The 26,866-nt window shown below is 40.5% G+C and overlaps 3 protein-coding genes across 5 annotated transcripts; 1 reads left to right on the top strand and 2 right to left on the bottom strand.

The window, feature by feature from the left end:
• Nucleotides 1-427: 427 nt before the first annotated feature.
• Nucleotides 428-6,832, top strand: LOC122766922 (CD209 antigen-like protein C). Its single transcript, XM_044022174.1, has 6 exons — nucleotides 428-657; nucleotides 1,056-1,151; nucleotides 4,365-4,493; nucleotides 4,616-4,776; nucleotides 5,602-5,726; nucleotides 6,715-6,832. Exons 1-6 carry the CDS (start codon nucleotides 603-605, stop codon nucleotides 6,830-6,832), a joined length of 684 nt encoding a protein of 227 aa, XP_043878109.1. The 5' UTR covers nucleotides 428-602.
• On the bottom strand, nucleotides 6,097-10,798 carry si:ch211-114c12.5 (E3 ubiquitin-protein ligase TRIM69). Of its 2 annotated transcripts, none has more exons than XM_044022171.1 (10): nucleotides 10,694-10,798; nucleotides 10,115-10,156; nucleotides 9,767-9,897; nucleotides 9,569-9,670; nucleotides 9,138-9,269; nucleotides 8,946-9,065; nucleotides 8,729-8,857; nucleotides 8,368-8,446; nucleotides 7,942-7,968; nucleotides 6,097-7,839 (listed from the first exon to the last, which is right to left on the bottom strand). In XM_044022171.1, exons 2-10 carry the CDS (start codon nucleotides 10,140-10,142, stop codon nucleotides 7,307-7,309), a joined length of 1,281 nt encoding a protein of 426 aa, XP_043878106.1. In that variant the 5' UTR covers nucleotides 10,143-10,156; nucleotides 10,694-10,798; the 3' UTR covers nucleotides 6,097-7,306. The 2 variants fall into 2 exon arrangements, with proteins under 2 accessions (XP_043878106.1, XP_043878108.1); XM_044022173.1 differs by having other exon boundaries at nucleotides 9,569-9,667.
• A 2,226-nt stretch (nucleotides 10,799-13,024) lies between these two features.
• Nucleotides 13,025-24,895, bottom strand: capga (capping protein (actin filament), gelsolin-like a). 2 transcript variants are annotated; one of them, XM_044021942.1, is made up of 9 exons: nucleotides 24,800-24,895; nucleotides 19,708-19,901; nucleotides 17,165-17,319; nucleotides 16,384-16,542; nucleotides 16,130-16,279; nucleotides 15,250-15,336; nucleotides 14,435-14,567; nucleotides 13,499-13,590; nucleotides 13,025-13,353 (listed from the first exon to the last, which is right to left on the bottom strand). In XM_044021942.1, exons 2-9 carry the CDS (start codon nucleotides 19,898-19,900, stop codon nucleotides 13,288-13,290), a joined length of 1,035 nt encoding a protein of 344 aa, XP_043877877.1. In that variant the 5' UTR covers nucleotide 19,901; nucleotides 24,800-24,895; the 3' UTR covers nucleotides 13,025-13,287. The 2 variants fall into 2 exon arrangements, with proteins under 2 accessions (XP_043877877.1, XP_043877878.1); XM_044021943.1 differs by lacking the exon at nucleotides 24,800-24,895 and adding an exon at nucleotides 23,412-23,622.
• Between the last annotated feature and the right edge of the window lie 1,971 nt (nucleotides 24,896-26,866).

The raw sequence follows: 26,866 nt of genomic DNA, 5'->3' as shown, positions 1-26,866 counted from the left end.
AAGTAACGGCCAAGTTGTTATCATGTAGGAAAGCAGAAGTTAATATTGTATTTATATGTTAGTAAAGTTAGTTTCTGTGGAAGTAGTGATTATTTTGTACAAAAACAAATATATTTGACAGCAGAGCATTTCTTTTAGACTTAAAAAAGCATCCAGTCTTTGGAAAGTAACACTTTCAAAGATGAATAAATGTATTTCTACACACTTTTTCAAAAATAGATCATCAGTAGATGAGCGCCGATAAAACACTGGCAGTGGGAGTGTTATTCACATAAGAACAAAAACACGACTGTGAAAAAGCTGTAATGTCACATTCAGGTTTGGTCCAACTCAGTGTTCACACATATATAACACCTTCAGCCTCTGAGATGGTGCTTTTTTTTAAATACATATGCTGCACATGAGCTGTACTCTGCACACCCAGCTAGCTTCCTCTGCTCAGTGTTGTTTTCCGGCATTTTTGAACCATTGTGTTGGGCAGAGTGGTTGAAATTTGAGGAAGGGGCGGGGTGGTTCCATTTTTGTGCAGCTAAATGTGTGAAAAATGACACAATGATGTAATGAATGAATGAACAAGCACGTAGAGAAGATCAAATACCAGCATGGATCCATCGGAGAGACTCGCAGGTGTTGATGAAGACCGAGAAACACCTGCAGGTGAGTTCCTGACCCAACAAGTGAAAATAGTCAGATGTTTCTTGATGTTACACTCTTACTGTAGGCTGAGGAATAACAAGCAAAGATTCAGTTTCCCTGTCATAAAAGTCCAAGATTACGTTTTCATTTTCTTACAAAAAAGTTTCTTAATCTTAATGAAAGTCGAAAGATTAACAGTTAAATGATCCATATGAAGAGGTGAAGTTTAAAATCTGTGTATTGTCTGTGTTTATCACTGATTAGTAGAACAATGCTTTTAAAAGCAATCCAGAATTGTTTCAAAATGACAAATTTCAATTTATTTTGCCAGTGATGGTCGCACTCTGTTCCAAAAATGTTTCCGGTTGAGATCTTTGCTTCTCAAGAACCAGAAATAAGACATTTAAATCTAATCACAGGTGCAGGATCCTGTCAGATCTGTCGCAGGAGAGCCCGAGTGGCTGTTGCCATGGTAATGGTTATCAGCTCTCTCCTTTTGGCCTTGGTGTTGTTCGGTGAGTATAATGATATATAAAAAAAGGTCACACACTCTAATATTTCGTTGGACTGCCTTTAGCTTTGATTAGGGCACGCATTCGCTGTGGCATTGTTTTGATAAGCTTCTGCAATGTCACAAGATTTATTTCCACCCAGTGTTGCATTAATTTTTCACCAAGATCTTGGATTGATGATAGAGTCTGACCGCTGTGCAAAGCCTTCTCCAGCACATCCCAAAGATTCTCAATGGGGTTAAGGTCTGGACTCTGTGGTGGCCAATCCATGTGTGAAAATGATGTCTCATGCTCCCTGAACCACTCTTTCACAATCTGAGCCCGATGAATCCTGGCATTGTCATCTTGGAATATGCCCATGTCATCAGGGAAGAAAAAATCCATTGATGGAATAACCTGGTCATTCAGTATATTCAGGTAGTCAGGTGACCTCTTTCTTTGAGCACATACTGTTGCTTTGCAGCAACCCCAGATCACAGCACTGCCCCCACAGGCTTGTACAGTAGGCACTAGGCTCGATGGGTGCATCACTTCATCTGCCTCTCTTCTTACCCCGATGCACCCATCACTCTGGAACAGGGTAAATCTGGACTTATCAGACCACATGACCTTCTTCCATTGCTCCAGAGTCCAATCTTTATGCTCCCTAGCAGTTTGAAGCCTTTTTCTTCCGGTTAGCCTCACTGATTTGTGGTTTTCTTAAGGCTGCACAGTGGTTCAGTCCCAATCCCTTAAGTTCCCTTCGCATTGTGCGTGTGGAAATGCTCTTACTTTCACTATTAAACATAGCCCTGAGTTCTACTGTTGTTTTTCTTCGATTTGATTTCACCAAACGTTTAAGTGATCGCTGATCACGATCATTCAGGATTTTTTTCCGGCCACATTTCTTCCTCGAAGGCGATGGGTCCCCACTATCCTTCCAGTTCTTAATAATGCGTTGGACAGTTCTTAACCCAATTTGAGTAGTTTCTGCAATCTCCTTAGATGTTTTCTCTGCTTGATGCATGCCAATGATTTGACCCTTCTCAAAGAGACTAACATCTTTTCCACGACCATGGGATGTGTCTTTCGACATGGCTGTTTAAGAATTGAGAAGGAGTCTTCCGGTGTTGTTGCGGAATGTAGTGGACGCACTAGTCTCGCTCTCCCGCTCACACATTGGCGCAGAGGATACACACGCTGGAGGAGACGTGTGCGGCGCTGGCTGATAGCAAAACCAGGCTTGCAGCTAAGGCGGCCGGAGCCGGAGGAACAACATAAGAATCATCTTCTTCTTCTTTTTGTTTTTGTTTTACGGCGTTTGGCATTCTTCTATAGGTGCATTAGCGCCCCCTTCTGCTCTGGAGTGTGAGCCAGAAAATATGCAAAATAACATCACAACATGCACTCGCACACACACACCCTTACTCTATATATTTCCCAATTTCTATCCTACTTTATCCTATAAGATAGCCCCGTATCCCTTAAAACTTCGCTACTATCCATTACTCCCTTTAAATGAAATTCTTGATCCCCTAATTTCCTTAGATTATTTTTCATCACCTCAAAAGTGTAGGGTTATTTTTTACGTCCTTAATACATATTAGTTAATTACTGCTATTATCACTTTATGTGGTACTTTTAATTTAAATTTGTTCAAAGCATTTGTTTTTCATTGACTATTTTTTTCTTCTTTCTCTCTCATTGCACTAATGCTTGACCTTTTCATTTCAATGTTTGCTTATTTTATTATACTTGTTTACCCTTTATTTGTTCCACTCAAGCTCTTTCACTATGCAGTTACACTAAGACTATTCTCAAGAGGCGGCATACGCTCAATTTGATTGCGTCGCTGTTATTATGCTGTTGCTAAAACTAATGACAAGATATTGTTTCTGGTTCATACTAATAAAGGGGTTATGTTTGTCATGAATGGGAACCGAGACTTTGTGTATAGGAGGGAGTCTCGACTAAGGTTAGGGTTAGAGCGCCAATGTGTTTGGTACCATGGGATTAAAAGAGAGGGAGGATGGGAGGTGGAACCGACGGGTTCCTGGTGAAATTTTATAAAAAATTCTCAAACAAATTGTCCGAACTACTCCTAGAGTTGTTTCAACAACTGCACCAGCAGGGCACTTTGCCACCCTCACTTACACAGGCATCTACTTCTTTAATCCCTAAGAAAGGCAAAGATCCCCTAAATTGTTCATCATTCCGTCCAATATCACGACTATCAGTTGATGTTAAAATCCTTGCTAAGGTATTTGCCCATCGTTTGGAATCAATCGTACCCTCAATCATATCTGAAGACCAGACGGGGTTTATTAGACAACGACACTCATTCACGAATATTCGAAGGCTACTCGACGTCATTCATATCCCTTGACGCCGAGAAGGCCTTCTCCACAGTGAGAAGGTTCAGCTTTGGTGACAGCTTTGTTTCCTGGATTTGCTTGCTTTATCCTTCTCCTCAAGCATCAGTATGTACAAATACTCATCGCTCGATATGATTTCCTCTTTCTCGTGGCACAAGCCGGGATAGAAAAATAGAAAAGCTTGGGAATGCCTCGTGTTTCTTAACCTTGTGTTTACACGCTGTAATATTGCATTCTCTCAAATAAAATATGCCCAAAAAACTCATTGCACTGGTTGGGGTTAAATAACTTGTTGCCAGCTGAAAGATAATCACCCATGCAGTAATTATCCAATAGGAGGCTCGTACCTATTTACTTAGTTAAATCCAGGTGGCAACTTTTTTTTTGGCCAAGCAGTGTATTATGTACAGTACAGTAATGCATAAAAATGTATAATTATTTAGTTGATTTTAGCAACTGAGATTAACTCTCTGCTGTTAAAAATACAGGCATGTGGACACAGTATAGATTTACAAAGTATTTTCTTTATTAGACTTGTTTTATTTCAGCCTTCACAACTGGTTTATTCTATTTTTTCACCCTCTAGTGGATGTTTTTATTTCACCACTCCATGTCAATGTCATCATCTGTGAATGCACATTAATACAGATTTGATCTATTGTGAAAACCTGTAAGTGTTGATCATATAAACAAAGTAATAAAGTCCAATAAATTCTATAATATCTTGTCTACACTTGACCTCAAAATCACAATCAGGTTTTTGGCCACGACAAGGAATCTGTTTTGGATGTTAAAAAAAACAGTGTAATTGAGGGCGATTTGTGAATGAACTTGTTTCCACGTGTGAAAACTAATTCCTCAGCAATGTGGACAGCAGCGCAGGGGCATTGTCAAACTTCCTGCACCTCAGACACAAAAGTGATGGAGTGTCTGCAGCAATGTCAGAAAGAACGCCGTGATCTGGAGCTGATGCTCCACACCGTCACTCAGGGTGATTCACATGTTCCTCTTTTCCCTTCATATTATTCCCTTTGCTGTCTCAAAAAAAAAAACTTACTTTACTTTCACCGTGTGTGTGTGTGTGTGTGTGTGTGTGTGTACACCTGTGCGTAGACTCCAGGTGCAGCTTGTGTCCAGGCGGCTGGCTTTGGTGGAGGGGTCACTGCTACTTCTTCTCAGTGGGACTTCAGGAAAATCGTGAGTGGAACAAGAGCGCCGAGTTTTGTCGGGATCACAACAGCAGTCTGGCTGTGATCAAAGACTCTGCAGAGATGGTAAAGGATGTTCTTGTCATCACTGTAGTGGAATACAATAAGTTCATGTATTGCATATGCAAAATATTTTACAGTTTCTCTCGAAAAACTGTAAAATTGAACTTAAGTCCTCTAAGAACACGTGGACATTGTGAAATGGACATTTTTCAGTGTGTATGCTACAAGGACTATCATCTGTGATAGTTTTGAATTATTATTTTGTCGTGCTCTGAAATATTTGGGCTGTAACGGCATCATTTAGACCAGTAAGCCTAAGTAGAGCATAAACTACAAACTACTTACCCTAACCTTAACCATCATCGCTAGATGCTTAACCCTGACCTAAACCCAATTATAACCCAATAAAAAACAAAAATTGAATCCCCAAATTGCCCTTTAAAGTTGTAATAAGTGCACAAAATGTCCTCACAAAGATAGATTTGTTTGTCTCAGTCTATGACGTCACACGGTACACCCAGATGTTTCCCCTGTATTTTGGTCATTTGTGTGTTTACTGTATATCGGTCTTTCAATGTAGCGTTACTTGTTACTTAGTTGGAGCTGCGTGGTGAATGGAACAGACTGGCACATGCAGGCATGTTGTCAGGCAGCTGTTCAGACAGAATTAGAGCAGGCCTTTTCAATATCGAGCAATCAGCCATGCGACTGAGAAACTCACAGAGAGAGAGAGAGAGAGAGAATCCTGTGGAGCAATCCTTAGTCAGTACTGTGTGAATTCATTTGACAAAAGTTTGAATGTAACTGACATTTGTTTAAATTAAAAAGTTGCACGCTGCAGCTTTAAGTAATCAAGAAAAGTCCTCTCAATGTTGCTTTTATCCACAGGACTTCATCCAAGGTGTGATGAAGACGTTTCAACACCTGCCCTACCTGTGGGTGGGACTGACCGACTCCAGGCGGGAGGGTCAGTGGCTGTGGTGGGACGGGACACACATCCAGCACTACATGCCGTAAGTCCACGTCCACTGGCACACACACACTCAACACGTCAGTACAGGGACAACATCATAAAGGAAGACATAAATATTAATGATGTGAAAAAGACTTTCACATAAAATGTTCTATATGATTCTATATTTCCTTGTGATACTGATGCAGTATCGCAGTGCCAGCCCAAACCTTTATGGGGCCCTAAACTGAATTTGAGGGCCCCCTACACCCACCTACGGATACAAATGTAACACTATAAATTGCATTAATTATCGTTGTGTTATTTGTACCAAACCGGTGTCACAGTTATGTAGTGATACTGAACTGGAATTAAACAAGTAAACCAGTTTAATGACTTTGGTTTAAAAAAACAACAACAACAACAACAACTTAGAACAGATGTAGGTTTCTTTAATATATAAATTAGTTGGCTTATGCCTTGTGATGGCTGTGCAATTAGAAATTATTTTCATTATCAGTGAATCTGTCAGTTATTGTCTTGATATTCATTTAGTTATTGAAACAAAATAGGATGAATTATTTAAATAATAATACATTTTAGTTGTATAGCACCTTGCAGCTCAAAGTGCTTTACAATCAGAAGGAGAATAAAAGTTAAAACGCAAATACAACAATAAAACACAACACAGGGTGGAATGAAAAGGAAAAAGTCTAAAGTCAAAAAACTGTTTTAACTTTGAAATAAAACAACAGATGCAAATAAAACACAACACAGGGGGGAATAAAAGGAGCTAGTTGAAGGCTACAGTAAAAATATATGTTCTTCTTTTAAAAATATCTAGTCAGCTGGCTTTTCTGATATCTAAGTGTGTTCCAAAGTTTAGGGGCGTAAGTAACAAAGGCAGTATCCCCAATTTTCGTTTCAACTGTTGTGGGGAACCTCCAACAAACCAGCAGCAGACGATCGCAGTGTTCTCTGTAAAATGTATTTGTGAATGTATCCATAAGATTTTGACTCAACTCTATTATTCCGTGTGTGTTTTGAAGGGTGACAGTAGAGTGGGACTCTGACCAGAGAGACTGTGCCGACCTGCGTGGAGGTGGGAGTCTCTTTGCTGTCGACTGTGAATCGTTCGGACCGTGGGTTTGTAAGAGAGGGTTCTGACAGTCCGCAACACAAAACCACATGATTTCATTTCATATTCAGTTCTTTCGTGCATGAGACTGAACATTTTAAATGTGTGACCAAAGACAAGAGCTCTTTGGAAGAGGAGTTTTACGTTTATAAACATGATTCAAAGACAACATGCAGTTTGTTTTGTGCATATCCAAAAGTGCACTGTGCACAATGGGTTCCTTTCTTTTTCTTTTGAGTGCTATCATCAATAAGAACTTATTGTGTGGATGACTTCATCAGCGCTTAGAGTTCAGTCTTTCCTCTCACAGCTTTAAAGATTTTATATTCAGTATCCGAATAGGTGACGTAGACATCAAAATGTTATTTTGTTTTGAAATGTAGAGCTGGAGATGCTGCTATTTTACTTTGTTGTACTTTCTTGTCCAGTTTAACCCAATTTCCTTGAAGTCAAATTAAAAAATATTTGAAATGTCCGATAAAAGCTTCCAAAGTCCGTCTTTGTCAGTTCAATGAGATTTTTTGTGGTGGGATGATTTTCAGAAGCGTGTGGCCGTCCAGCGGTGCAAACAGAGGGTACAGCTTCTCTTTAAAGGTTCCAGTGAAGGTGTAAATGTGAGCTTTTGTCGCTGCATTGTAGAAGGAGATGTGGCCTTCTTCGTAGTCTAAGTAGATTCCCATGCGCTGAGGGACGAGGCCGACCGGCAGCTCCGTCTCTGGTTTAGTGCACGCGTAGAACTCCTGTGTGCTGTGCCACAGAACCCAGTAGCTTTGCTTTGGGGTCATGGGGAACCTCCCCTTCCGTTTGGAGTCAGCAGTGGTCACGCCCATGCGCCAGTAGCCTTTGTTGGCTATGTCCACCTCCCAGTAGTGGCGGCCGCTGCTGTAGCCCTCCCAGCCCAGCACACACGGCCAGCTGTCAAAGCGCTGCAAGTTGTCCGGTGGGTCAGACGCAGAAAGGCCCTCTCGCACCATACGCTGATCATCTGACAGCTGCAGCCATGAGTGGCTGGTCATGGTATCAAGAAGCACATCAGCTGTTAGGAGCAAAAGATGAATCAGCTTGACATCTTGTCAACGTAAGGTTTTGTGGTTTTTTTGGTGAACCAGGGGAAAAAAGGCACAGGCTCTTCACTTACCCTTTGCACTGCAAATCCATCTCCAAACTGCAAGTAGAAGAGAAACACTTATTATATCAAAGCTGCAGGAGGGGAAATGCAAAGAAGGACAAATGAATCCATAAATGCCGCTCGTTACAATTCACCTTAAATGCACAGTTTTGAATTTGGCTGTCAAGTAAAACAAAAACGATAAGAAAAGAAGCTGCTTGACATTAGGCAGCAGAGTGGACAATAATGGCTAAACTAGTAGTATCAAATATTTCCTTCCCCACTCAGTCACATCACTTTTTTTTCGAAATGTTACATATTTATATGTGTGGCCTGATATTTATTTTGTTATTTGAGATTGCTGAATACACTGAAATGGAGGGTTCAAATAAACTGCTCACAACAAGCAAATCTAAACTTCACGCAGTCACAAAAAAAATTAAATAAAATGCACACCTGAGTTGGGGATGTATCCTGGAATTCCTGCCTTCCCGGTCTTTTGCTTTGCCAGTAACCAGGCTTGTGGAATCATCCTCTAAAAGGTAAAAAAAATAATAGTATATAGTATTCTTTTATAATTTGATTTCTTCTATCATTACCTTTGCCTATTTCTTCATAGTTTAAAGCTATGTACACTGCAACAGTATCTGCAAATATGTCATCTGAAATCTCACATAAACTTACTTCACTTAGAATCACACCTGCATGACCTCTAGTTTTAGACCTGTTAGTAAAGTTAGGTAGCAATTCTGCATTTTACTGCTTTTGTACTGTTTTCATGTGAACCATATCTGCAGTACAAAAACAGGCTGCTCACCGTGCTGTCTTCTTTAAGCAGAGACCAGGTGATGAACTCGAGCAGCGGCAGCAGGTTGACCAGTTGCTTTTTCTTGCGGCCCAACATGAGCAGCAGCTTTCCCAGCTCATCCCTCTGAACACCACAACTCTGCAAACACACAGATGACATTACAATAAAACCTCCTTTTTCCTGCATGTCTTTCACATTTTGACCACCTTGTCTTGGGACGTCTCACCTCAGTCACCGTCTGCAGCTCCTTTGCCCAATCCATGATCCTCAGTTGTGCTTCCTCATTTGCATCCTCCTCTTCTCGATTTCCTTCGCCTTCAGACGTCCAGGGTGTTTCCTTCAGGAGCTGAGGACACAAGAACAGCCACTTAAGACTTATGTGCACACATGGCACATCCATCACGTCACGTTCACTGACCTGGTCGACATGGTGGAATTCGTGGGCCCACTCCAGGATCAGTTTCTTACTCTGCTCAAGACTGCGCTCAGTATGTTGGTCTGAGCTCTTGTCCCCCCTCTTAGTGGTGCCTTCCTCTGGATCACATGTACCCTACAAAAACACAAGACCACACACTGTCAGATGTTACACTAAACTCATACTTCATGTACAGTCCATAATATCTCAGTGCCCTGCGTTGTAAAGAGCAGATTATGTAACGAGCTTGTGAGAGACTCAATAAACATGTTTCCTATCAGCTACTAAACACCTTGCGTGAGCGAGAGACATAAACTCTCCCCGTAGCAACGCTTATGCAATATTTGCCATCATAAAGTCTGCCTCACATCAAGTCATTGAGCACTAAACAAAGTCTATTGTTTAATTCCTTCCTTTCCTCATGCAGGTCCCACCGTGCAGACTTGGTCCACCTGCTCTTTCCAGAGATAGATGAACTGCACACACTCTTGCAGGCTGCGCAGATCCTTCAGGCTGTTCTGTCGAGGATGGAGCTGCTTTAAAACACAACCAGGTCAGATTTCATTTCTTGATAAAAACAGCCTCGACGGGAACGTTCAAAAACAGGGAGATGTGGGTTTAAAGGAGGTCACCTGTGAGTTTTCGGTGAGGTTGCAGGCAGGTCTGCTGGGGGCCGAGCTGTGAGCCTGGGCGTTGACGTTGGGCTGGTTCCAACGCACGACCCCCACTGAACTGCTTTGGTTGGAGCCGTGGCTCCTCAGTCCTGCAGAGGAACCACAGATAATATTGACTCACGCTGATTTTCCGACAAAGACTTCCTTCAGAGGAAGTCGATCCAGAATAGAAGTCCAAACCGAAATCAAAACTGAGATGAATCACCATTAAGAGTGACTTTAATCACATGATCCTAGCCAACGATGCCCTCACTGATCAAAGAGGATAGGGAACAATTAATTATACAAATATTGATCAAAACTTACGTCTGGCAGTTTTCAGGATGGTGTTCATGCTGATGGTAACTCCTGCACACCCATGAAAAAATAGCTTGCCGTTAATTATGATATGTTACAGATACATTCGTGTATAAGCACCAGTATAAATATTTCAAGCAGCCGAAACATTTTATCGATTTGAAAACGTCCTGTCCTCTTTCAGAAAAAACTTTCAAAAAATGGGATTTCACCTTGAATTAAATTCCGTCACATTCTCAATTCTTGTTGTCTATTGTAGCTTCGCAGTGTATCACAGGGCTTTTATTTTCTTGTTTTTTCAGCCATTTTGCTGGGGTTTTTTTGTAGTGCGTTACATAATAATCATTACTATTATTCATATTATTATTATTATCATCATGTCATTATTATTGGCCAGTTTTGACGACGTGATACCAATTCAGAAAATTACATTTGTAATTTCAAGTTTAAAAAAAAGTCTAACCAAAAAAACCCAAATCATGCTAAAATAAACTGAAATAAATGCAAAATGAAAAGTTATACATTCAGTCACAGCACAGTGCAGAGTCTATATAAAGCATATAAATGAGATGATGGCTGATGTGGTACCTGTTGTGTGGGGTAGCGCTGGTCCAGCTCGGCAGGCGGAGAAAACTGGCTTCTCTGCTGTTATAGTCTATTTGTGTTTCCCTGATCTTTGGACTCTCTCAGCCCGCCCCGGAATAAGTGTTCCTTCCACTATGAAGAGTTTAATAGATCACAGTGCCGGTTGAGAAATAAGGGCAACTTATGTCAATTATTAAACTGTAAAATATTTCACGGTAAATTAAAGGCTACTGAGATAAGATAAGATTATTATCATTTATTTGTCCCGCTGTGGGGAAATTTACATCGTTACAGCAGCAAGACAGTAAAGATAAAGATAATAAATAATAAACATGCACTACCAAAAAAAATTACAATATAAGAAGAAATTAACCCTTAGACCACATTATAGACAGCAGAATATGGCCTTGATATTTACAGCATAAATAGTATATTGTTGGAGGAGAGTGTCGTCTAATACGTCAATCACACGTTGATCTGGAGGCGGTTCCGCAGGGACCAGTCCACAAACTACTACTTTTGTGTTTTTACAGTAAACCACTGTGTCATTCTATATTAGTCATATATTACTGTGTATTTGCAGTATTTTCCTGTATAAATATTGTGTTTCACTGTAACTTCACACCAGCAATGCCGTAGAGTATTTTAGACTTGTATAAATACTGTACTTTACACAGTAAAACAACAACAAAAAAGACACTTTTATATTGTCTATGATCACGGTTAAAGCCTGTGAAATCCTGCAAATAATAATAATAATGATAATTTACGTTCAGTGTTTATAGGTGGATATACATTTTTTGTTATCTGCAGTGCAATATCAGTCTGACAAAACCTCCCACTACAGTCAACCACGGACAAACTCCACGTCAAGTTTAGTGGTAGAGTGTAAACAACAACATGTCTATTCATTCTCTATCTAAAAGCAGAGAATTACACGCATTAAAATTGACATACACACACTATAACGAGAAACCAAATCAACTGAAACAACCTGAGTGTCTAAATCATGAGGGACAAACGCGGTCACTCTTCCAGGAAAATAGTGATGACTTATTTCAGTGTGAGCTTTTATTGAAACAAATAATCTTCCTGGTCGAGTGACCATGTTTGTTCCACCCATGATTTACAGTAGACAATCCAGTTTGTTTATGTCAATCTTCACACATAACAGATGTTGAGACAGATAATAGACACGTTGTTATCAGTCATCTCTCTCTTAAAGGTAGACTTGGAGTTTGTCCGTTCTTTACCATTAGTGGGAGGTTTTGGAAAACCATCATAAAGCTTTGATCATAATCTGATATCGTGTGTCAGTTCCTGACAGCCCGTCAAATTTCCCTTGAATAGAATGGTGTACTTTGCATGTATTTCTTTGCATATTCCCCTTATCTTTGTTTAAGTAATTACACTAACACTGTGACCAGGAATTAAATTTAAGTTAGTATTAGTCAAATATTTCCCAGCCTACACTGACTTCCTGGTGAACAGCAACACGTCAGGGTAAAAAAACACTTTGCCCTGCAGCATTAAATTTACGACCGCCTTTACATGTCAAAGTGCATTGCAACCCTTTTTTCCAAAACTGCTTATCAACATTATCAGCCAAAAAGTGTGGCTTGGTATTTGATTTGAACGTCACAACAAGCCGATTCCCTTTAAATACTGTGTTTGCTGTTATCTATCGATTCAGAAATCAACTGGACCGTATGGTTTCACACATTGTTCATTTCAAACACATTAAAAGAACTCAGCAATCAGCAATCTGAAAATCCTACATTTAAGTACATTGATGTACTTAAAACACGGCGCTCACTTTATTTAGGTCACTTTATGTGGGTTCAACTGCTTGTTAATGCAAATATCTAATGCGTCGATCAAGCGGGAGCAGCTCAGTACGTTTGGACCTGAAGACTGAGCGTCACAATGAGGAAGAAAGGTGATTTACGTGACTTCCAATGTGGCACAGGTGTTTGTCTGAGTATTTCATTAACTGCTGATCTATAGAGAATATCCAGTGAGGAGCAGTTCTCTGGGGGGGAAATACCGTGTTGCCAGAGGTAACAGCAGCAACTCTAATAAACACTCATTACACTGTGTGTAATCTTGATGACTCACAGCAGGATATTCTATTTGATAGCAACATTTCCTTGAGACAGAGTCACCACAGCTACCTGTGCAGCTACCTACATTTTTAAATTGGTTTATTGTGTGCAGATTACATTTGTGGAGCCAATGCAGAGGTTATTATACTGTTCTAAAAATTGCTGTCCTGGGCAAAAGGTGGGGATCAAAGTGTCGTTGAGACGCACAAAAAAAACTCAAGCCACCTCCTTTACAAGTAACAAGCAGGTTTATTTTTTCCAAAGGCACCATATCTGTGACACTAGAACAAATGTAAAAAAAAAAAGAAAAAAAAGAAAAGCGAATTCACTTTTTGTACGACTGAGATGTTAGCAGAAGAAACAGGTTTGCATTTATAAAAGTGGCATCACATCTCTGATTCTGGTCCAGAACAATCTACAAAGAAATATGTACATGTTCCGTATGAGATGTTCTCAGGTTCTCATCCTCCCCTCGAGTTTGGTCAGAAACGTTCAGTTCCAGTTCCCGAAGAACTGCTTGAAGATGATGGTCTCCCTCCCCTGTGGCAGAATCTCCACCTATGGCACAGAAGCCATCACAGTCAAATGCACAGTAGGTGATAATCCACATCTGCAAATGAGTTCTGTTTTTAACAAGTTACTGCAAAGGTTTATAGGCACAGCAGATTCTTGTTGTGCATAGAGGGAAAAACATGAGCAGCACCTGTGTTTTCATCCTGGGATACTTCATTTGTTCGATGAAGTTATCCGCCATCTGTAAGGCCTCGCGCCTCTCCTCAGGGTTCGCTCTATTACCTGGCGATCAGTCGGTGAACAACAATCAGCAATCAATTACTTTCCATACAATAATGACTCACAAAAACTCAACAGATTTCAAATTCAAATGAAAGAATACATATAACATTTGCTGTGGGTTTAAAGACAAATTCATTAACAAAGCAATAAAATATAGAAATATCAAGATAACAAATTAGTAATAAATTATACGTACATAGAGATAAAAATCATACAAAATGAACAAAAACCTTTAATAATTGATTTTTAATGCTACCATTTCCTTTTAAATCAAGGTCAACACACCACACTTTATCACTATTTATAATGTATTTTGATATCACTTTGTACATAGTTTCATTATTATTGCACTAGTTCTAGTAACATTTGCCTGAATTCTATATAAACATCCATGTTTACCTTCAACTGTTATTCATTTTTAAACTCAAATGTCTCCATATTTGTCGTGGTTTATTTACATTGACCTGATGGATTCAGTTCTGCTCTTGTGCTTTTAATTTTTGTATTCCTTTTTATTTGGAAATCACTTTTTTGTTCTGTGTAGCCCTTAAAGTGATGTTTATGTAAAATGATTGTTATTTTTGTTGCAGCATGGATAGTGGATTCATTTATGGACATTTTTATGAAGCCTAAATGATGCAAATGTCATATTTCCATCTGCACTCCTCAGTCTTGCCTCGCTGTTAAAACCATCAATCATTATTTTCCACGATGCTCATTAAAATTCCATCCAACCGGACACCAAATATCACCAGCATCCAGCTACTATCACTTTCCTCGGTTTTGCATTTCAGGCAGCAGATGTTTGTCGGGGGTCACAGGGGGTCGGCCAGCGTTTCCTCACCTTTCCACACGAAGATCTTTCCGTTGGCGCCGTTGTCCAGGATGAAGCAGTCATCGTGAACCAGCAGCTCCCGACTAAACGGGCTCTTCCCCGACACTTTGGTTATGGCCATGGAACCCGTCGCGTCAGACACCTGAGGAGGAAACAGACGTAGGCTCAGAGGGGAAGTGGAAAAATCAGTTGGTACATTTCCGTGCATAGTTAAAGATAGCATATGTAACATTTCTGCATTCAAATATCTAAAAATGACGAGATGAAAGTTAAATATTTTGTTGAGTATTGTACGTACAGTAACCAAAGACATTTCCAACACTCTTTACATCTATGAAAATCTGGATTTCTAGTCAAGGTAATGACATCATCCACTTTATGGTCTCCCCTATAAAACATCAAAGTGAGGATGGAAATATTCAACGTAATCGATTGAGAGACCCCTAGTGGCAGATATTACACACTTTACTGTTTATTTAAGTAAAGCTGTGATTGTAGCTTGACTTTAACATTTAATTGGACTACTGGCCTTGTCACACTACACAAGCACGAGCAGGGAATTGATTTATGTCCCAGTTCACCTTGTTCACTTTCGACTAAACAGAGACTTTCTACTGAACATTAATTTGAAAAGTATAAATCAGAATCAGAATCAGAATACTTAAATTCTAATTAAATTCTTTATTTGAATTCCTTGGATTTCGCCACATTTCTCTCACTGTGTTCTGGCTTCTAATAATTCTGGATCCCACTTGAATGTATACATTCAACAGCAATAAATGCATCAGTGCCGTTTTCACAGCTGTGACAACAGAGGAACTTACCTTGTAGAGCGAGGCAGAGTTGGAAGCGTCTGCTTTGCTGTCCTCCTCTGACGTACTCTCTGCCAGCGCCGGCATCTGACCCAGGACCTGCTCGTCAACACAGAAAACATTAAACCCTTTAACACAGAGAGTGTTGAAAAATTGCATTACCGCAATTACGCAATGTTGTGTGGAAACGGTTTCTGAAAACTGACAAGTTGCACGTCAAAGCCAACGTGTGGTTATTACAGTCATTTCACGCGTGCTGTTGCAGAAAGCTGGCGACAAACAAATGTGATTTTAAATGTTTTAGCCTCCAGATGGACATTTTGAGGGTTAAGTGTTAAAGGGTTAAAAATGATGCAAGAAAAAAACTATAATCTGTTCATTTATTTAATTTTGTAAAAACAGTTTGATTATTTTGGTGAAATATAGTCCCTGGAGGGCCACAGAGTGGTGCACATGGCTAATACCGTTGCCTCACAGCAAGGAGGTTGCTGGTTCACTTCCTGGTCTGGCCTTTCTGCATGTTCATCTCCAGGACATTGACAGCGTCTAAATATGGATGTAGTCTTCCAGTCTCAAATCAACTCAAACCAAGGTTTACAATTGGTGACTGATGCCGTGAGACGTCACCGGATACCAGCTGTCAGTTACACTGGTGTTCACTTGAATGTTCTAGTTTCTCTAATTGGGAGCATCATGGTCTATTAACTGAGACCATGAACTCCTCAGGAAAATGTTCACTGACAATAAAGAGAACCGTAGAAGCTCATTTTCTCCACAGACTTGCAGTGGAGTCGTCCCTGGTGGCTTTTACTACTTCCTTTCTACTTCCTGACCAGAAGACTTAATCCATGTTTATATTACTTTGACAAAATATTCTGATGTATGTATTTACCTTGAGCATCTCTTCAGGCTCCTCCCCCTCATTGGCGTCCACAATTTTGGCTTTGCCGTGTCTGTCCGTGTCCCGGATCAGCGAGGCGATCTCACGCACTTTCTGCTTCTCGAAGATGTTGGCTTGAGATCCGATCCACGACACGATGGTCTGCAAAGCAGAGATGCAGCATTGGGAGCACATGTTGTGATGTCACATAATTATGATATGATGTCATGTCCTTCTTCAGCCGGCTTAAACACGAGTGTTATCACCTGTCCGAGGTCCAGGATGAAGCAGTCTCCCTTGTTGAAGCTGTTCCAGGACATCTCCACCTCCTTGGCACGGATGTTACGTTTCCCTTTGATCTGGTACAACCTGTGCACCGTCCCTGAGCCCTGAGACCTCCTGAAGCCTGACTCTACACCTCCATCCTGAAAGAGAGAGATGGGGGAGGCATAATCATGTAAGAGTCTGTTTTTGTTTTATAGTTTTATCACATTTCTTAGGTTTAGCGTCCGCACAAAGAGAGAGACACTGTGGCACAGAGGCTGTAGTATGCAGGGTGCTGTGACATGATAAACAATAAAACAGTAATAATAAAAAAAAACACACAGTATAAAAAGGGAGATAAGCCAAGAGACACCAATAAAAAAAATCGTTTCAAATGTTATTGAATTTCTTATAAATTAAATTTTGAAGCATGCATGATTCTCTAATCTTGCACTTTTTAGACCCCCTCGTAGGGGGACTGGACCTCATTCCCACAATGTAAACAGTGTCCACCATCTTTGCTAACAGTTATGCTAACAGGAGCAAGTGTCACTGGTGGACACATAGCAAAGAAAAGAATGAAGATATTTCTCGATTCAGGGGAGAATGAGGTTGGGAAGCACAATTTTTCAAAAATACTACTCCTATTCTAGTAATACAAAGCTAATTGCAAATCGGTGAAATATTCCTGTAATGGAAATGTCACTGTGCCCTTGGAGTTTAAAGAATAATGTTTGCTCATCATATTTCAATTATCTCAAATTCCAGACCTGTGTTGCTCACCTTGTAGCTGACACCTCTGGGGAAGAGCACCATGAAATCCGGGGACTCGTAGCCCTGAACCTCCCTGTGCTGGACGGGGTCACCGCCCAGGAAGTTGTCCAGCTGAGTGGCCAGCATGGCACACACCACCTGCTCGTCCCGAGAAGACTTCTCACCTGAAGCAGAGAATCGTTTGTCAGAGGGGGACGAAGAAATACGAAGAAATACCAAGTAAAGGCTTTTTCCACACAGTTGCACAGTTGCAGAGAGGAAGTGTTCACATAGAACATTTGGACATATTTGCTTCTATACGCGACTAAAATGCTTTTATTATGAAGCCATCGAGACGTGTGTTGACTTTCAGCTTCAATTCAAAGGCTTAAAAGATGTTTATCACTTTTGAGCATTTGAATATGGAGGACTGTGCATTTAAATGGCTGGGGTTTAAAAATGGTCTAAGCAATAATTAAGTTAAACCCCCTGAATTACAGCTGATGGTCTGCACTTAAATGACATCATGATTGCTTTCATTCAAATCTAGTGTGGTTGTGTAGAGTGACAGCGATAATACAATTGTTTTACCGTACAAATAATATTAATGGAACTGGTTGTACTTATACGTACAGAAACAAATGAAAGACTCAAAGTCATACAAGCTTTTCAAGACAAAATATTTATTCAAAACAAAACAGGGCTGCAATGATTAATTGATTAGTCCCTTTTTTGCCAACTACTTAGATAATTGATTAATCAGTTAAAGTGTTTGGTTTTTTTTGTTTTTTTTTAAATACATGAGACAAACTTTGCAGCTTCCTAAATGAGAATATTTTCTTAAAGCTGGATCATTTTAGTTTGTGGATCAACAAGACACTTGAGAACGTCACCATTCCAAGGTTTGGAGAAACACCAATCTGCATTTCTCAACATTTTCTGGACAAAATGGCACCTCAGTAAAACAAGCCCTGTGCCCGAAGTACATGCTGTATAAAAAGCTCATGCTTACGCCCGCCAAAAACATTAGTTTTTAATTTAAATTGATGATACACATATGCAAACATAGCGTATAAACCCAATTAAATATCACACACTGGACTTTTGAAGTGTTAAAACTGAGAGAGCTGAGTAAGAGTAACAGGTCATGTGGACACAGAGCAATAAACACAGAGGTGATTAATAGTAAATGAGTGGAGGAAGGGTCAGAGATGCTTGTTTGAGTAGAGAGAGTCCTCTTCAAGTTGTGACAATCCGCTTTGTGTTACCTAAGCACCAAATACAGCCACATTTGAGTACTGCAACAGTCCTCCTGCACTTTTAATGAGCTCTGCTCCAGAGCCCGTCCCTGTTTCCCCTCGGGACCGCTCTCCTTCTTTCTCTCTCTGTCTCTCTCTCCCTCATCATCCACTCATCCCTCTCCACACGCAGCGATGCAGCAGGTCAGTGTTGTGTCTCATGTGTCATCACTGAGAAGGTTTATTAGCCTCTCGACCGCAGCACTGTGTCAGGGTTAGGTGTGTAGTAAGCACGTGACAATGGGTAAACAGTGAAACAGAAACAAGAGACGCGTCTCTTTACTCTCAGTTAAAGGTCCAGTGTGTGACAGAAACTGAACACACAACCCTTTACGTAACAGTGTGTTTGTGTAGAATGTATAACTGCTTTAAAATCATCTCTTTCATCGCTTTAAGGCATGATATCTGAAGTGCGACACACTCTTTTTGCACACCAGAGGGCGCTGTAATTAAGTAAGTAACTGAGGAGCAGGAAAAGGTAAAGCAAAAAATCGCTAGTACAAACTGACACATTTTTTATGTCAAAGCGTGCAAAGTGCCAGGATGGACGCCAAATTCAAAATGGCCGACTTCCTGTTGAGTTGAGGCCATGGTCCCAATTTACTTGCCACCAAGTTTCGTGAAATGTGGTACAACTTAATCTTGGCTTGCTTTTTCACCAGACCAAAGTTAAATGGTAACTAAACCAGTGTTTGGATTTTATGTTGTTCATGCTTGAGAAAAGCTGCATGTGAGTAGTATGTGGACGCAAAGATGGACACGACTCCAAATGTGAACCACGTACACATGGCTTCATTTCAGCGTAGCGAATGGCTTTCTGTGTTTCAAACACAGGTTTGGGGAGGTCTGCAATGTCACATTTGATATAGACATAGGATGTGACACATATTTGGAGTAGTTTCTCACCTTGATCTCTAAATAAGTGGTTTTAAGTTATAGGGAGCCACTGCAGAGCGGATGAAGAGCCACATGCGACTCTAGAGCCGTAGGTTGCAGACCCCTGACCAATACAAACATACTTACAGGTATTATATTCGATTTCTGCTAATAAACCCTTCTTAATGTTACACACCGGAGCTTTAATTAAATATCAGTGGTGTGACATTACTGATGCTGAGAGCGGATGCGACACACCCAGACACACTGGAAGCTGCATCATGTTTGTGTGTGTTTATTAATTAAAGTCAGCATCTCAATGGATCACATGACTTCCGTTTGGCCCCAGACAAGATGGAAACCACGCGACGCGGTCCACGTGTGTCTCCAGGCTCTCACCTATCCACATGTAGATGTCGGCTCCCTGCTCGCCGCGGTTCTCCAGCACCAGGTAGGAGTCCCCGTTATAAAAGGATCCCACCTCTGAGGCGTCCAGCGGCACAGCCTTCATCTTCTCCACCCTCCACACTTGGAGGCCCTGCTCCCGCACCTCTGGGCCGAACTGGCCTGGAGCAGCCTGGAATGGGAGCATACTGCAAGGAAAGAGCAGAACAATTAGACTGTTGTGACGAAAGGAAAGAAGAAGTTGGCTGAAACAGGAAGTGTATATAGTGTGTGTCTCTCTACTTGGGAAAAGATACCTCATACCTAGGTTTTTGGTTTGTGAAAGCAGAAGTGAAATCAGGAAGTCCTACGTGGACAAGTGTCTATTTTACTACTTCTTACTTAAAACTGCAAGGTGTAACTTTTACATGTAAAAAATTGTACATTAGATTCAAACCAATGCCAAAGGAGTTGGCAAGTGCTTATGAAGCCTGTCAGCTACACGTGACTCTCTCTGGGTCTGAGTGTCCCGGCGACATTCCCACACTGCACACAGGACATTATTTGATTTATATCATGACAGACAGAGACAAGAACAACATGTGCCAGTAAAGCTAGACGGCTACAAACGGGTAGGAGTGACGGAAGACAAAAGTTCAGCAGTTCTCTGATAGTGTAATCCTGGCTTTTCCTCAGATAACCTATAACTTGGTCCTCACTGGAGTTGGCTGTGGGTGCGGTAAAAACACAGACAGAGAGAGCTTTGTTGAAAACCCGACACCTTTCATTATATCACTCCCACTTCTTAGACGTAACATTACAGAGCAAGGTGCAAGCTCCTGATCAACATGAATGACAACAGAATGAAACATTTGACCACTAGTGAAACCATTTAAATGTTCTCAACTGACCAGAGAATTAAAACTACCAACATAACAACATAGAAAACAGCAAATGTTTAGCTTTAAATCTGGACAAAATTCCCTTCCCTTCACTTCACATGCTATAGACAGTGTCTTGTTTGTGTTATCGTTGTAAAGACCACGGCCTGCATTACATCAGTGAATGCAACACAATACCAAGCAGGGCCACAGTAACACAACTATACACTCATGCCATTGCACAAAACCAGGTGTGGCTATAAACACATGCTGGATCATGTCACAGGTGAGAATGAGTCACTTTAATGTACTCTTTTCTCTCTCTCTCTCTCTCTGTCTCACACATTTTTTCCACATAAGGAGGAAAGAAAAACAATCTGTACAAACACAACACGGTTTGTTGTCACTGAGCATACAACTGTGTTAACACCTCTCTGTTACAGTGACAAACAAAATCTTCACATTATGAGTTTCCTTATATGGGCATTAATTGCAGCATTGCCGTTGGACTCACTATTTATTGGTCGCTGCGGTTCACACCACCTGGATAATTAAGGGATTTTTTATGGACGAGCTTTGAGAGATGAGTCTGTTTTATCAACATGAATCACTGGTATTTAGGAAAAAGCAGCCGCTAATCAAGTTTCTTTATCAAAAAATCTTTTTTAGTTTTAACCAGATTACGATTTCAAAAAACCAAAGATTGTGGGTTCTTTTCTGTATAAATGACAAAACAAGTAAACACTCAACATGTTTGAGGATGTATTTTGTGCTTGTTGAAAATGTTTCTTATCAACTCAGTGGAGGTGTGAGCATCTGTATCATGTGTCGCCGTCTTGTCATCCTGTAGTGCAGTGGTGTCAAACCGGCGGCCCGCGGGCCACATGCGGCCCTCCAATGGATTACATGCGGCCCACCCACCACAGCTGCCAGTGAGGTGATGGAATATAGACAGAATATAAGATATTTTTTATAATAGTGATAAGAAATTTGGTTGTAATTATTGCTTTATTAAATGTATCACACTTAACTTTAAATGCCATATATTTAAGCTGTAATATAAATAGTTTTTTATTGTTAAGTATATGTAATTTTATATCAAAACAAGCTCTTTTACTTTGAAATTCTGTCTCATATCATCATGAATATCTTATATTGCCCACCCTGCTACTGAACAGTTGTTTTTTTCCACTTTTTTTTTCTCTAGACTGGCCCTGTCTTGACCAGATTAGAAGCTCATTGGCCCTCAGGTCATTTGAGTTTGACTCCCCTGCTGTAGAGGATCACACTGGAAATAAGGTCATCTATAACGTTTGTGTGTTCATCCTCGACATCTTAAAATATTGTGGTACTGTGTTTCTATATTTTATTTTTTTATCATGTCAACTAAATCAAATCAAAATCCATGTATGTCGACCAATAACACAAAACTTACACTTTATGTTTTATGTAGTTAGGTATGAACTGCTGTTGTCTAATAGGAATAACTATCATCAAAAGCTTCTGTATGTAAGTGGAATGGCCTCAGATGTTGGTGATTAGATGAACTACAACAGAGGTGTCAAACTCAATAACAGAGGGGGCCGAAATTAAAAACCTTGTCCAAGTCGAGTGTCTGATGAGGTCAAATAACCATTTCATTGTCCCTTTCCATCTGTCTTGCCTGGTTTCTCAGTAGAACAGCACAAACTGCCCTGTCTTAGCCAATAATCTGCTGTACTCAATTTTTACAAGATGAAAGAGAAGAAGCCTAAAACAAATAACCCCGTCTGGTTCCAGCTCTGTGTTTTCAAAGTCCACATTTAATCTGTGCATTTAATTTACTGGCAAGGTAACTTGGTACTTATCAGTGTCAGAGTCAGTGAAAAAAAAAGAAGGTGGAAAGACGTAGCATATTATCACAGGCCGAATACTATTGCATGGTGGGCTGGATTTGGCCCACGGGCCTTGAGGTTGACACCTGTGAACTACAACATTGTTATCCACAGAGGAGGGACCATGAAAAGTGGTCAAAAGCCCCAGAACACCGTAGCAAAGGCGCTCTTTAGTTAAGCAGTTGTCTCTTTGAGGAGAAAAGCTTTGTGCTGTTATGTCAACTCAAATATTATTGTGTCAAACTAAACATTGACTTAACAGGGTGGAGCATTTACAAAGCATCCTGAGATAACAATCATGAAATGCATCACATTTCAAAGTTCGCTTGGCTCGTTTTTATGAACAGAAATTGTGACTCTTGCACAATTATCACTACTCCTGCTTTTATTTTTTATTTTATAAATTTGCAATATAAAATGTATCATACTTTTGACTCAACAACACATATGAAGACGAAAAATGTTGTAAAGCCTGAAGATGTGACCTATAAACACACCCCGCCCAGGATGTCCATAGAAGAGTTGTGTATTATTCAGAGATGTGTGGCACGTGAGCAATAAAGGTTAATAACTTTGCAGCTCACTGCCACACTCTCACCAGGCAACATCCATCATGATCAAGCAGCATCAGAGGAATATAGTGATTATCATCATCTGTCAACAACAATCAACCATGTAAGACACTGCAGTCAACTCTTATAATAGCTGTTCAAATGACTCAAGCAGCAGGAAACAATGTGGTTGCTCGTAGAGGACGGCAGCAGCAGCAGCGGCAGCAGCTCCAAGCCTCAAACCAGATAGAGTGGTGGAGCAGAGTGAGCAGAAACAGTAAAGGGGGAGAGGAGCTGAAGAAACAATAGAAACGGGGCCAGAGGCAACACAGGCAGTTATGGTTACGATGCTTGTTCAGCTGCTTCAAGAGTAAATAAGGAGGCAGAGGAGAAAAAGCCCTGTTCCACTTAACTGTATGATCTCCTGTGGTACCTGCGGCATGTTGTCAGACTCCAGCTCCATTCTGCCTGTCCACTGGAGTGTGAGTGTTTGTGGTCGAAGGAATCAAAAGGTTTGTCCAGGAGAAGTGTATGTGCTCACCTGGCCTGGTTCTCTTATATATGCAGCAGGTAACTGGAGCCTGCATGGTGAAAGCCTACCTGCAGCCTGGGGATACAACGCTGCATGTAACGTGTGTTTGTGTGTGTGTGTGTGTCCTCTTTAGGACCTTTTCTGGCATAAACACTGACCTTGTCAGGACCAGTAGTCCTCATGGAGACCAAAACCTGGTCCCAATTAGGCAGCGCCTCATGTCTGAGGAACTGGTTAAGTTTAAGGAGGAGATTTTCATTGTGGTTAGGTTAAAGTTAAGGTTAGGCATTTACATAGACACTTTGCTTTGGCTGTTCAAATGAATGGAAAGACACTGTCCTAAGAAGAATAGCTGAGCATGCGTGTGTGTGTGTGTGTGTGTGTGTGTGTATGGAGGGGTAGAGTCGGGTTCCTTGTTCCTGGATTAGGCTAAATAACAATCAGATAATTACTGGGAGGGCAGGCTGTTGGTGATGCTGGGTATTGATGGGACAGCTGGGACACTTCACAGATGGAACAGTGGACAGACAGACAGAAAGAGACAGAGTGAGATGGACAGACACACAGGCGGACAAAGAGCAGACAGAAAGAGAGACAGTGGACGGCCAGAGACGGATGGATAGAGAGAGCAAAATAGAGACAAATATAGACAGAGAGTCAGAGATGGAGACAGCGAGAGAGAGTGAAAGACAGACAGTGGTTGGACAGAGAGAGCAAAATAGAGACAGACACAAAGTGTCAAAGATGACAATGTGTGTGTGTGATGCAGACAGGAAGAAAACAAGCATATGAAAAGCACATATATTTATAATAAACTGTGTTACTGTAATCTCCTGTAGAAAGCCTGAGAACTCTGACGCCGTTATCTTTCAAAAACCCCACCCTTACCGTGAGGCAGTTGTGACACAGCTGTAAATTAAGACTAGGAGTCATGGTAGGAAGTGAGACAAGGATGGAGGAGGAAAGGAAATGAAAGGTTATTTGAGGTTTTCCCTTCTGATAAGAGAAAATTGCAGCAGAGAATAAAGTGCAAAAGGAATAGAATAGAAACGGAAAGATGGACGTTGGACAAAGCACAGAAGCTAAAAAAAACTAAACCCTCATTGTTCCACTGTGGGATTCCTGAGCTGATTCCTCAGGAATGTGATGAGCAAAACATGAACAAGAGTGAACGAGTGGGAGAAAAGGGTAAAAGTAAGAAAAGAAATATAAAAAGTGGACTGAATGTAAAACTACAGTATAGAGCAAAGATTTCATCTCTAGACTTACCTTAAAAAATGAGTCAGTAGTGGGACACGTCTGAGCAGAGAGAAAACAGAGAACCAGTCATGCAAGGAGAAACACGTCCCTCTTCTCTCCCTTATATACATACACACGAGACATTTCCTGCTTCTGTCTGTGGTCGTCGTAGCCCGAGCCCCTCCCTCAAACACAAAGAGCTGTGCCCTGATTGAATCAGGACTTTAAATGAGGGTAGAACTGATGTATAAAGGTCCAGTGTGTAAAACTGAGGTGAATTTATCCTTATTTTGCAGAAAGTTGCAAAACTTTGGCAACCCAAAACCCTCCGGAACTCCCTCCAGCTGGCTTTTCACCAACTCTTTTAAATCTATGTTGAAGCGACACTTGTGGGTGTTTTGTGGCCGCCTGACTGCTTTTGTTTTGTGTTTGTTTTTGCTTTGTTTTTCTTCTACTGTTGTGCTACTATGTTACAATCACCTGATGGTATGAGATGTGTTTTTTCTTTCCACCCTAATGAGCCTCATTCGGGTGGAGTCATCTCAGCGATGTGTGAATGAAAAAAAAACTGTTGTGTAAAGCAGCTTCAAAGGAATACTTCACCGATTTGCATTTAGCTTTGTATTACTAGAATAAGGGTAAGTATTTTTGAAAAATTGTGCTTCCCAACCTCAGTTTCCCCTGAGTTGAGAAATATCTTCATTCTTTTTTGTTGTTATGTGCCCACCAGTGACGCTAATTCCGCACTTTTTAGAGAGGGGGACGGGACCTCATTGCCAGAATGTAAACAGTGCCCGCCATCTTTGCTAACAGTTACGCTAACAGGACCAAGTGTCACTGGTCCTTTAAGTGGTCATCAAAACTAGATAAATACAAACCATTAACCATGACCAAAAGGCTTTTTTAATGCTTCCTTTGTTTTATTCTTTAACTGAAAGCAATTATTCACATATGCAAACATAACTATGGGTAGTATATTTAATAACTGTAAATAAAAATTCTTGCACACTAGACCTTTACCTTTAAAATTCTTTTTTTTCTTTGTTTTTGAACATGTCCTTTCATCAACCACAGTGACTCACTTCAAAGTTGACAAATATCACCATGGCAACTGTCCCCAACAGACTTATTAATAATACGTCTTGTTCCCTGGTTGAACGTGTGTGGGAGAAACCAACCTGTGACTCGTCATTTCCACTGGTGAAGGATCTACTGGGTGAGACCATGTTTTATCTCCACAGGGGTGTGTTCTAACTCAAAGAAATAGAACGTTTCCCATGTTAAGTACATACAGTTTCATGTTCTTTAAATGCACACAACTGTATTGTTGTATTTGTTTTAATTTGACTTATCTTACTAATATTTACAAAAACTGGTAATGTAAAACTTACATCTAATTTAAATGTTGTGATTACAACGGTGGGCAGAGACTAAACATGACTCTGTGTTAGATTCTGCTGGACCTCACAGTAACTGTCAGTTGGCTGACTCTGGAGACAGTAAATGACAGTAAATGACTTATTGTCCTCTGTCTTCTTGTCTGTGGTGGTAGTTTGAGAATGAGCCTGATTTCGAGGTGAACTTCCTGGTGTTGAGCAGGCGAGTTCACAGTGACGTCAGAGCGCCCCCAAGAGGACGGAGCGTCGGATAGTCTGGACTCATCAGGTAACTAGCTTTTTTATAGAGTTAATTTAATGTTATTTATTGCTATATCTTTATAGATATATCTATATCTATATAGATACAGTGACGTCAGATATATATCTATATCTATAGATATAGTTTAATAATACACAATATTTTCAAGATGACCACATTCCTTGCATGCCATATTTACCTATTAAAGATAAGTAAAAATGACTTCATATAAGTGTAGTAGAAATGGCATAATTCAGGCGCCAGTATTGTAAACATGTTCTTAAAATGCTAATGCACTTCATGTCTTCAAGAACTCAGTTGCTTGTGATGAGACCATTAATAATGCCTCAACTATACAATATCATTTTCTATTTGCCAAATGCTATAACATTTAATATGTTTACGATATCTCAAACAGCAGTTGCCAGGTGATAAAACAGCAAAGACAGACACATGTTG

The sequence above is a fragment of the Solea senegalensis genome, linkage group LG3, assembly GCF_019176455.1.
Source record: "Solea senegalensis isolate Sse05_10M linkage group LG3, IFAPA_SoseM_1, whole genome shotgun sequence".
In the NCBI taxonomy this organism is placed as follows: Eukaryota; Metazoa; Chordata; class Actinopteri; order Pleuronectiformes; family Soleidae; genus Solea; species Solea senegalensis.
Note: the sequence above shows the minus strand (reverse complement) of the source record. Positions and strands in the feature narration are given on the sequence as shown.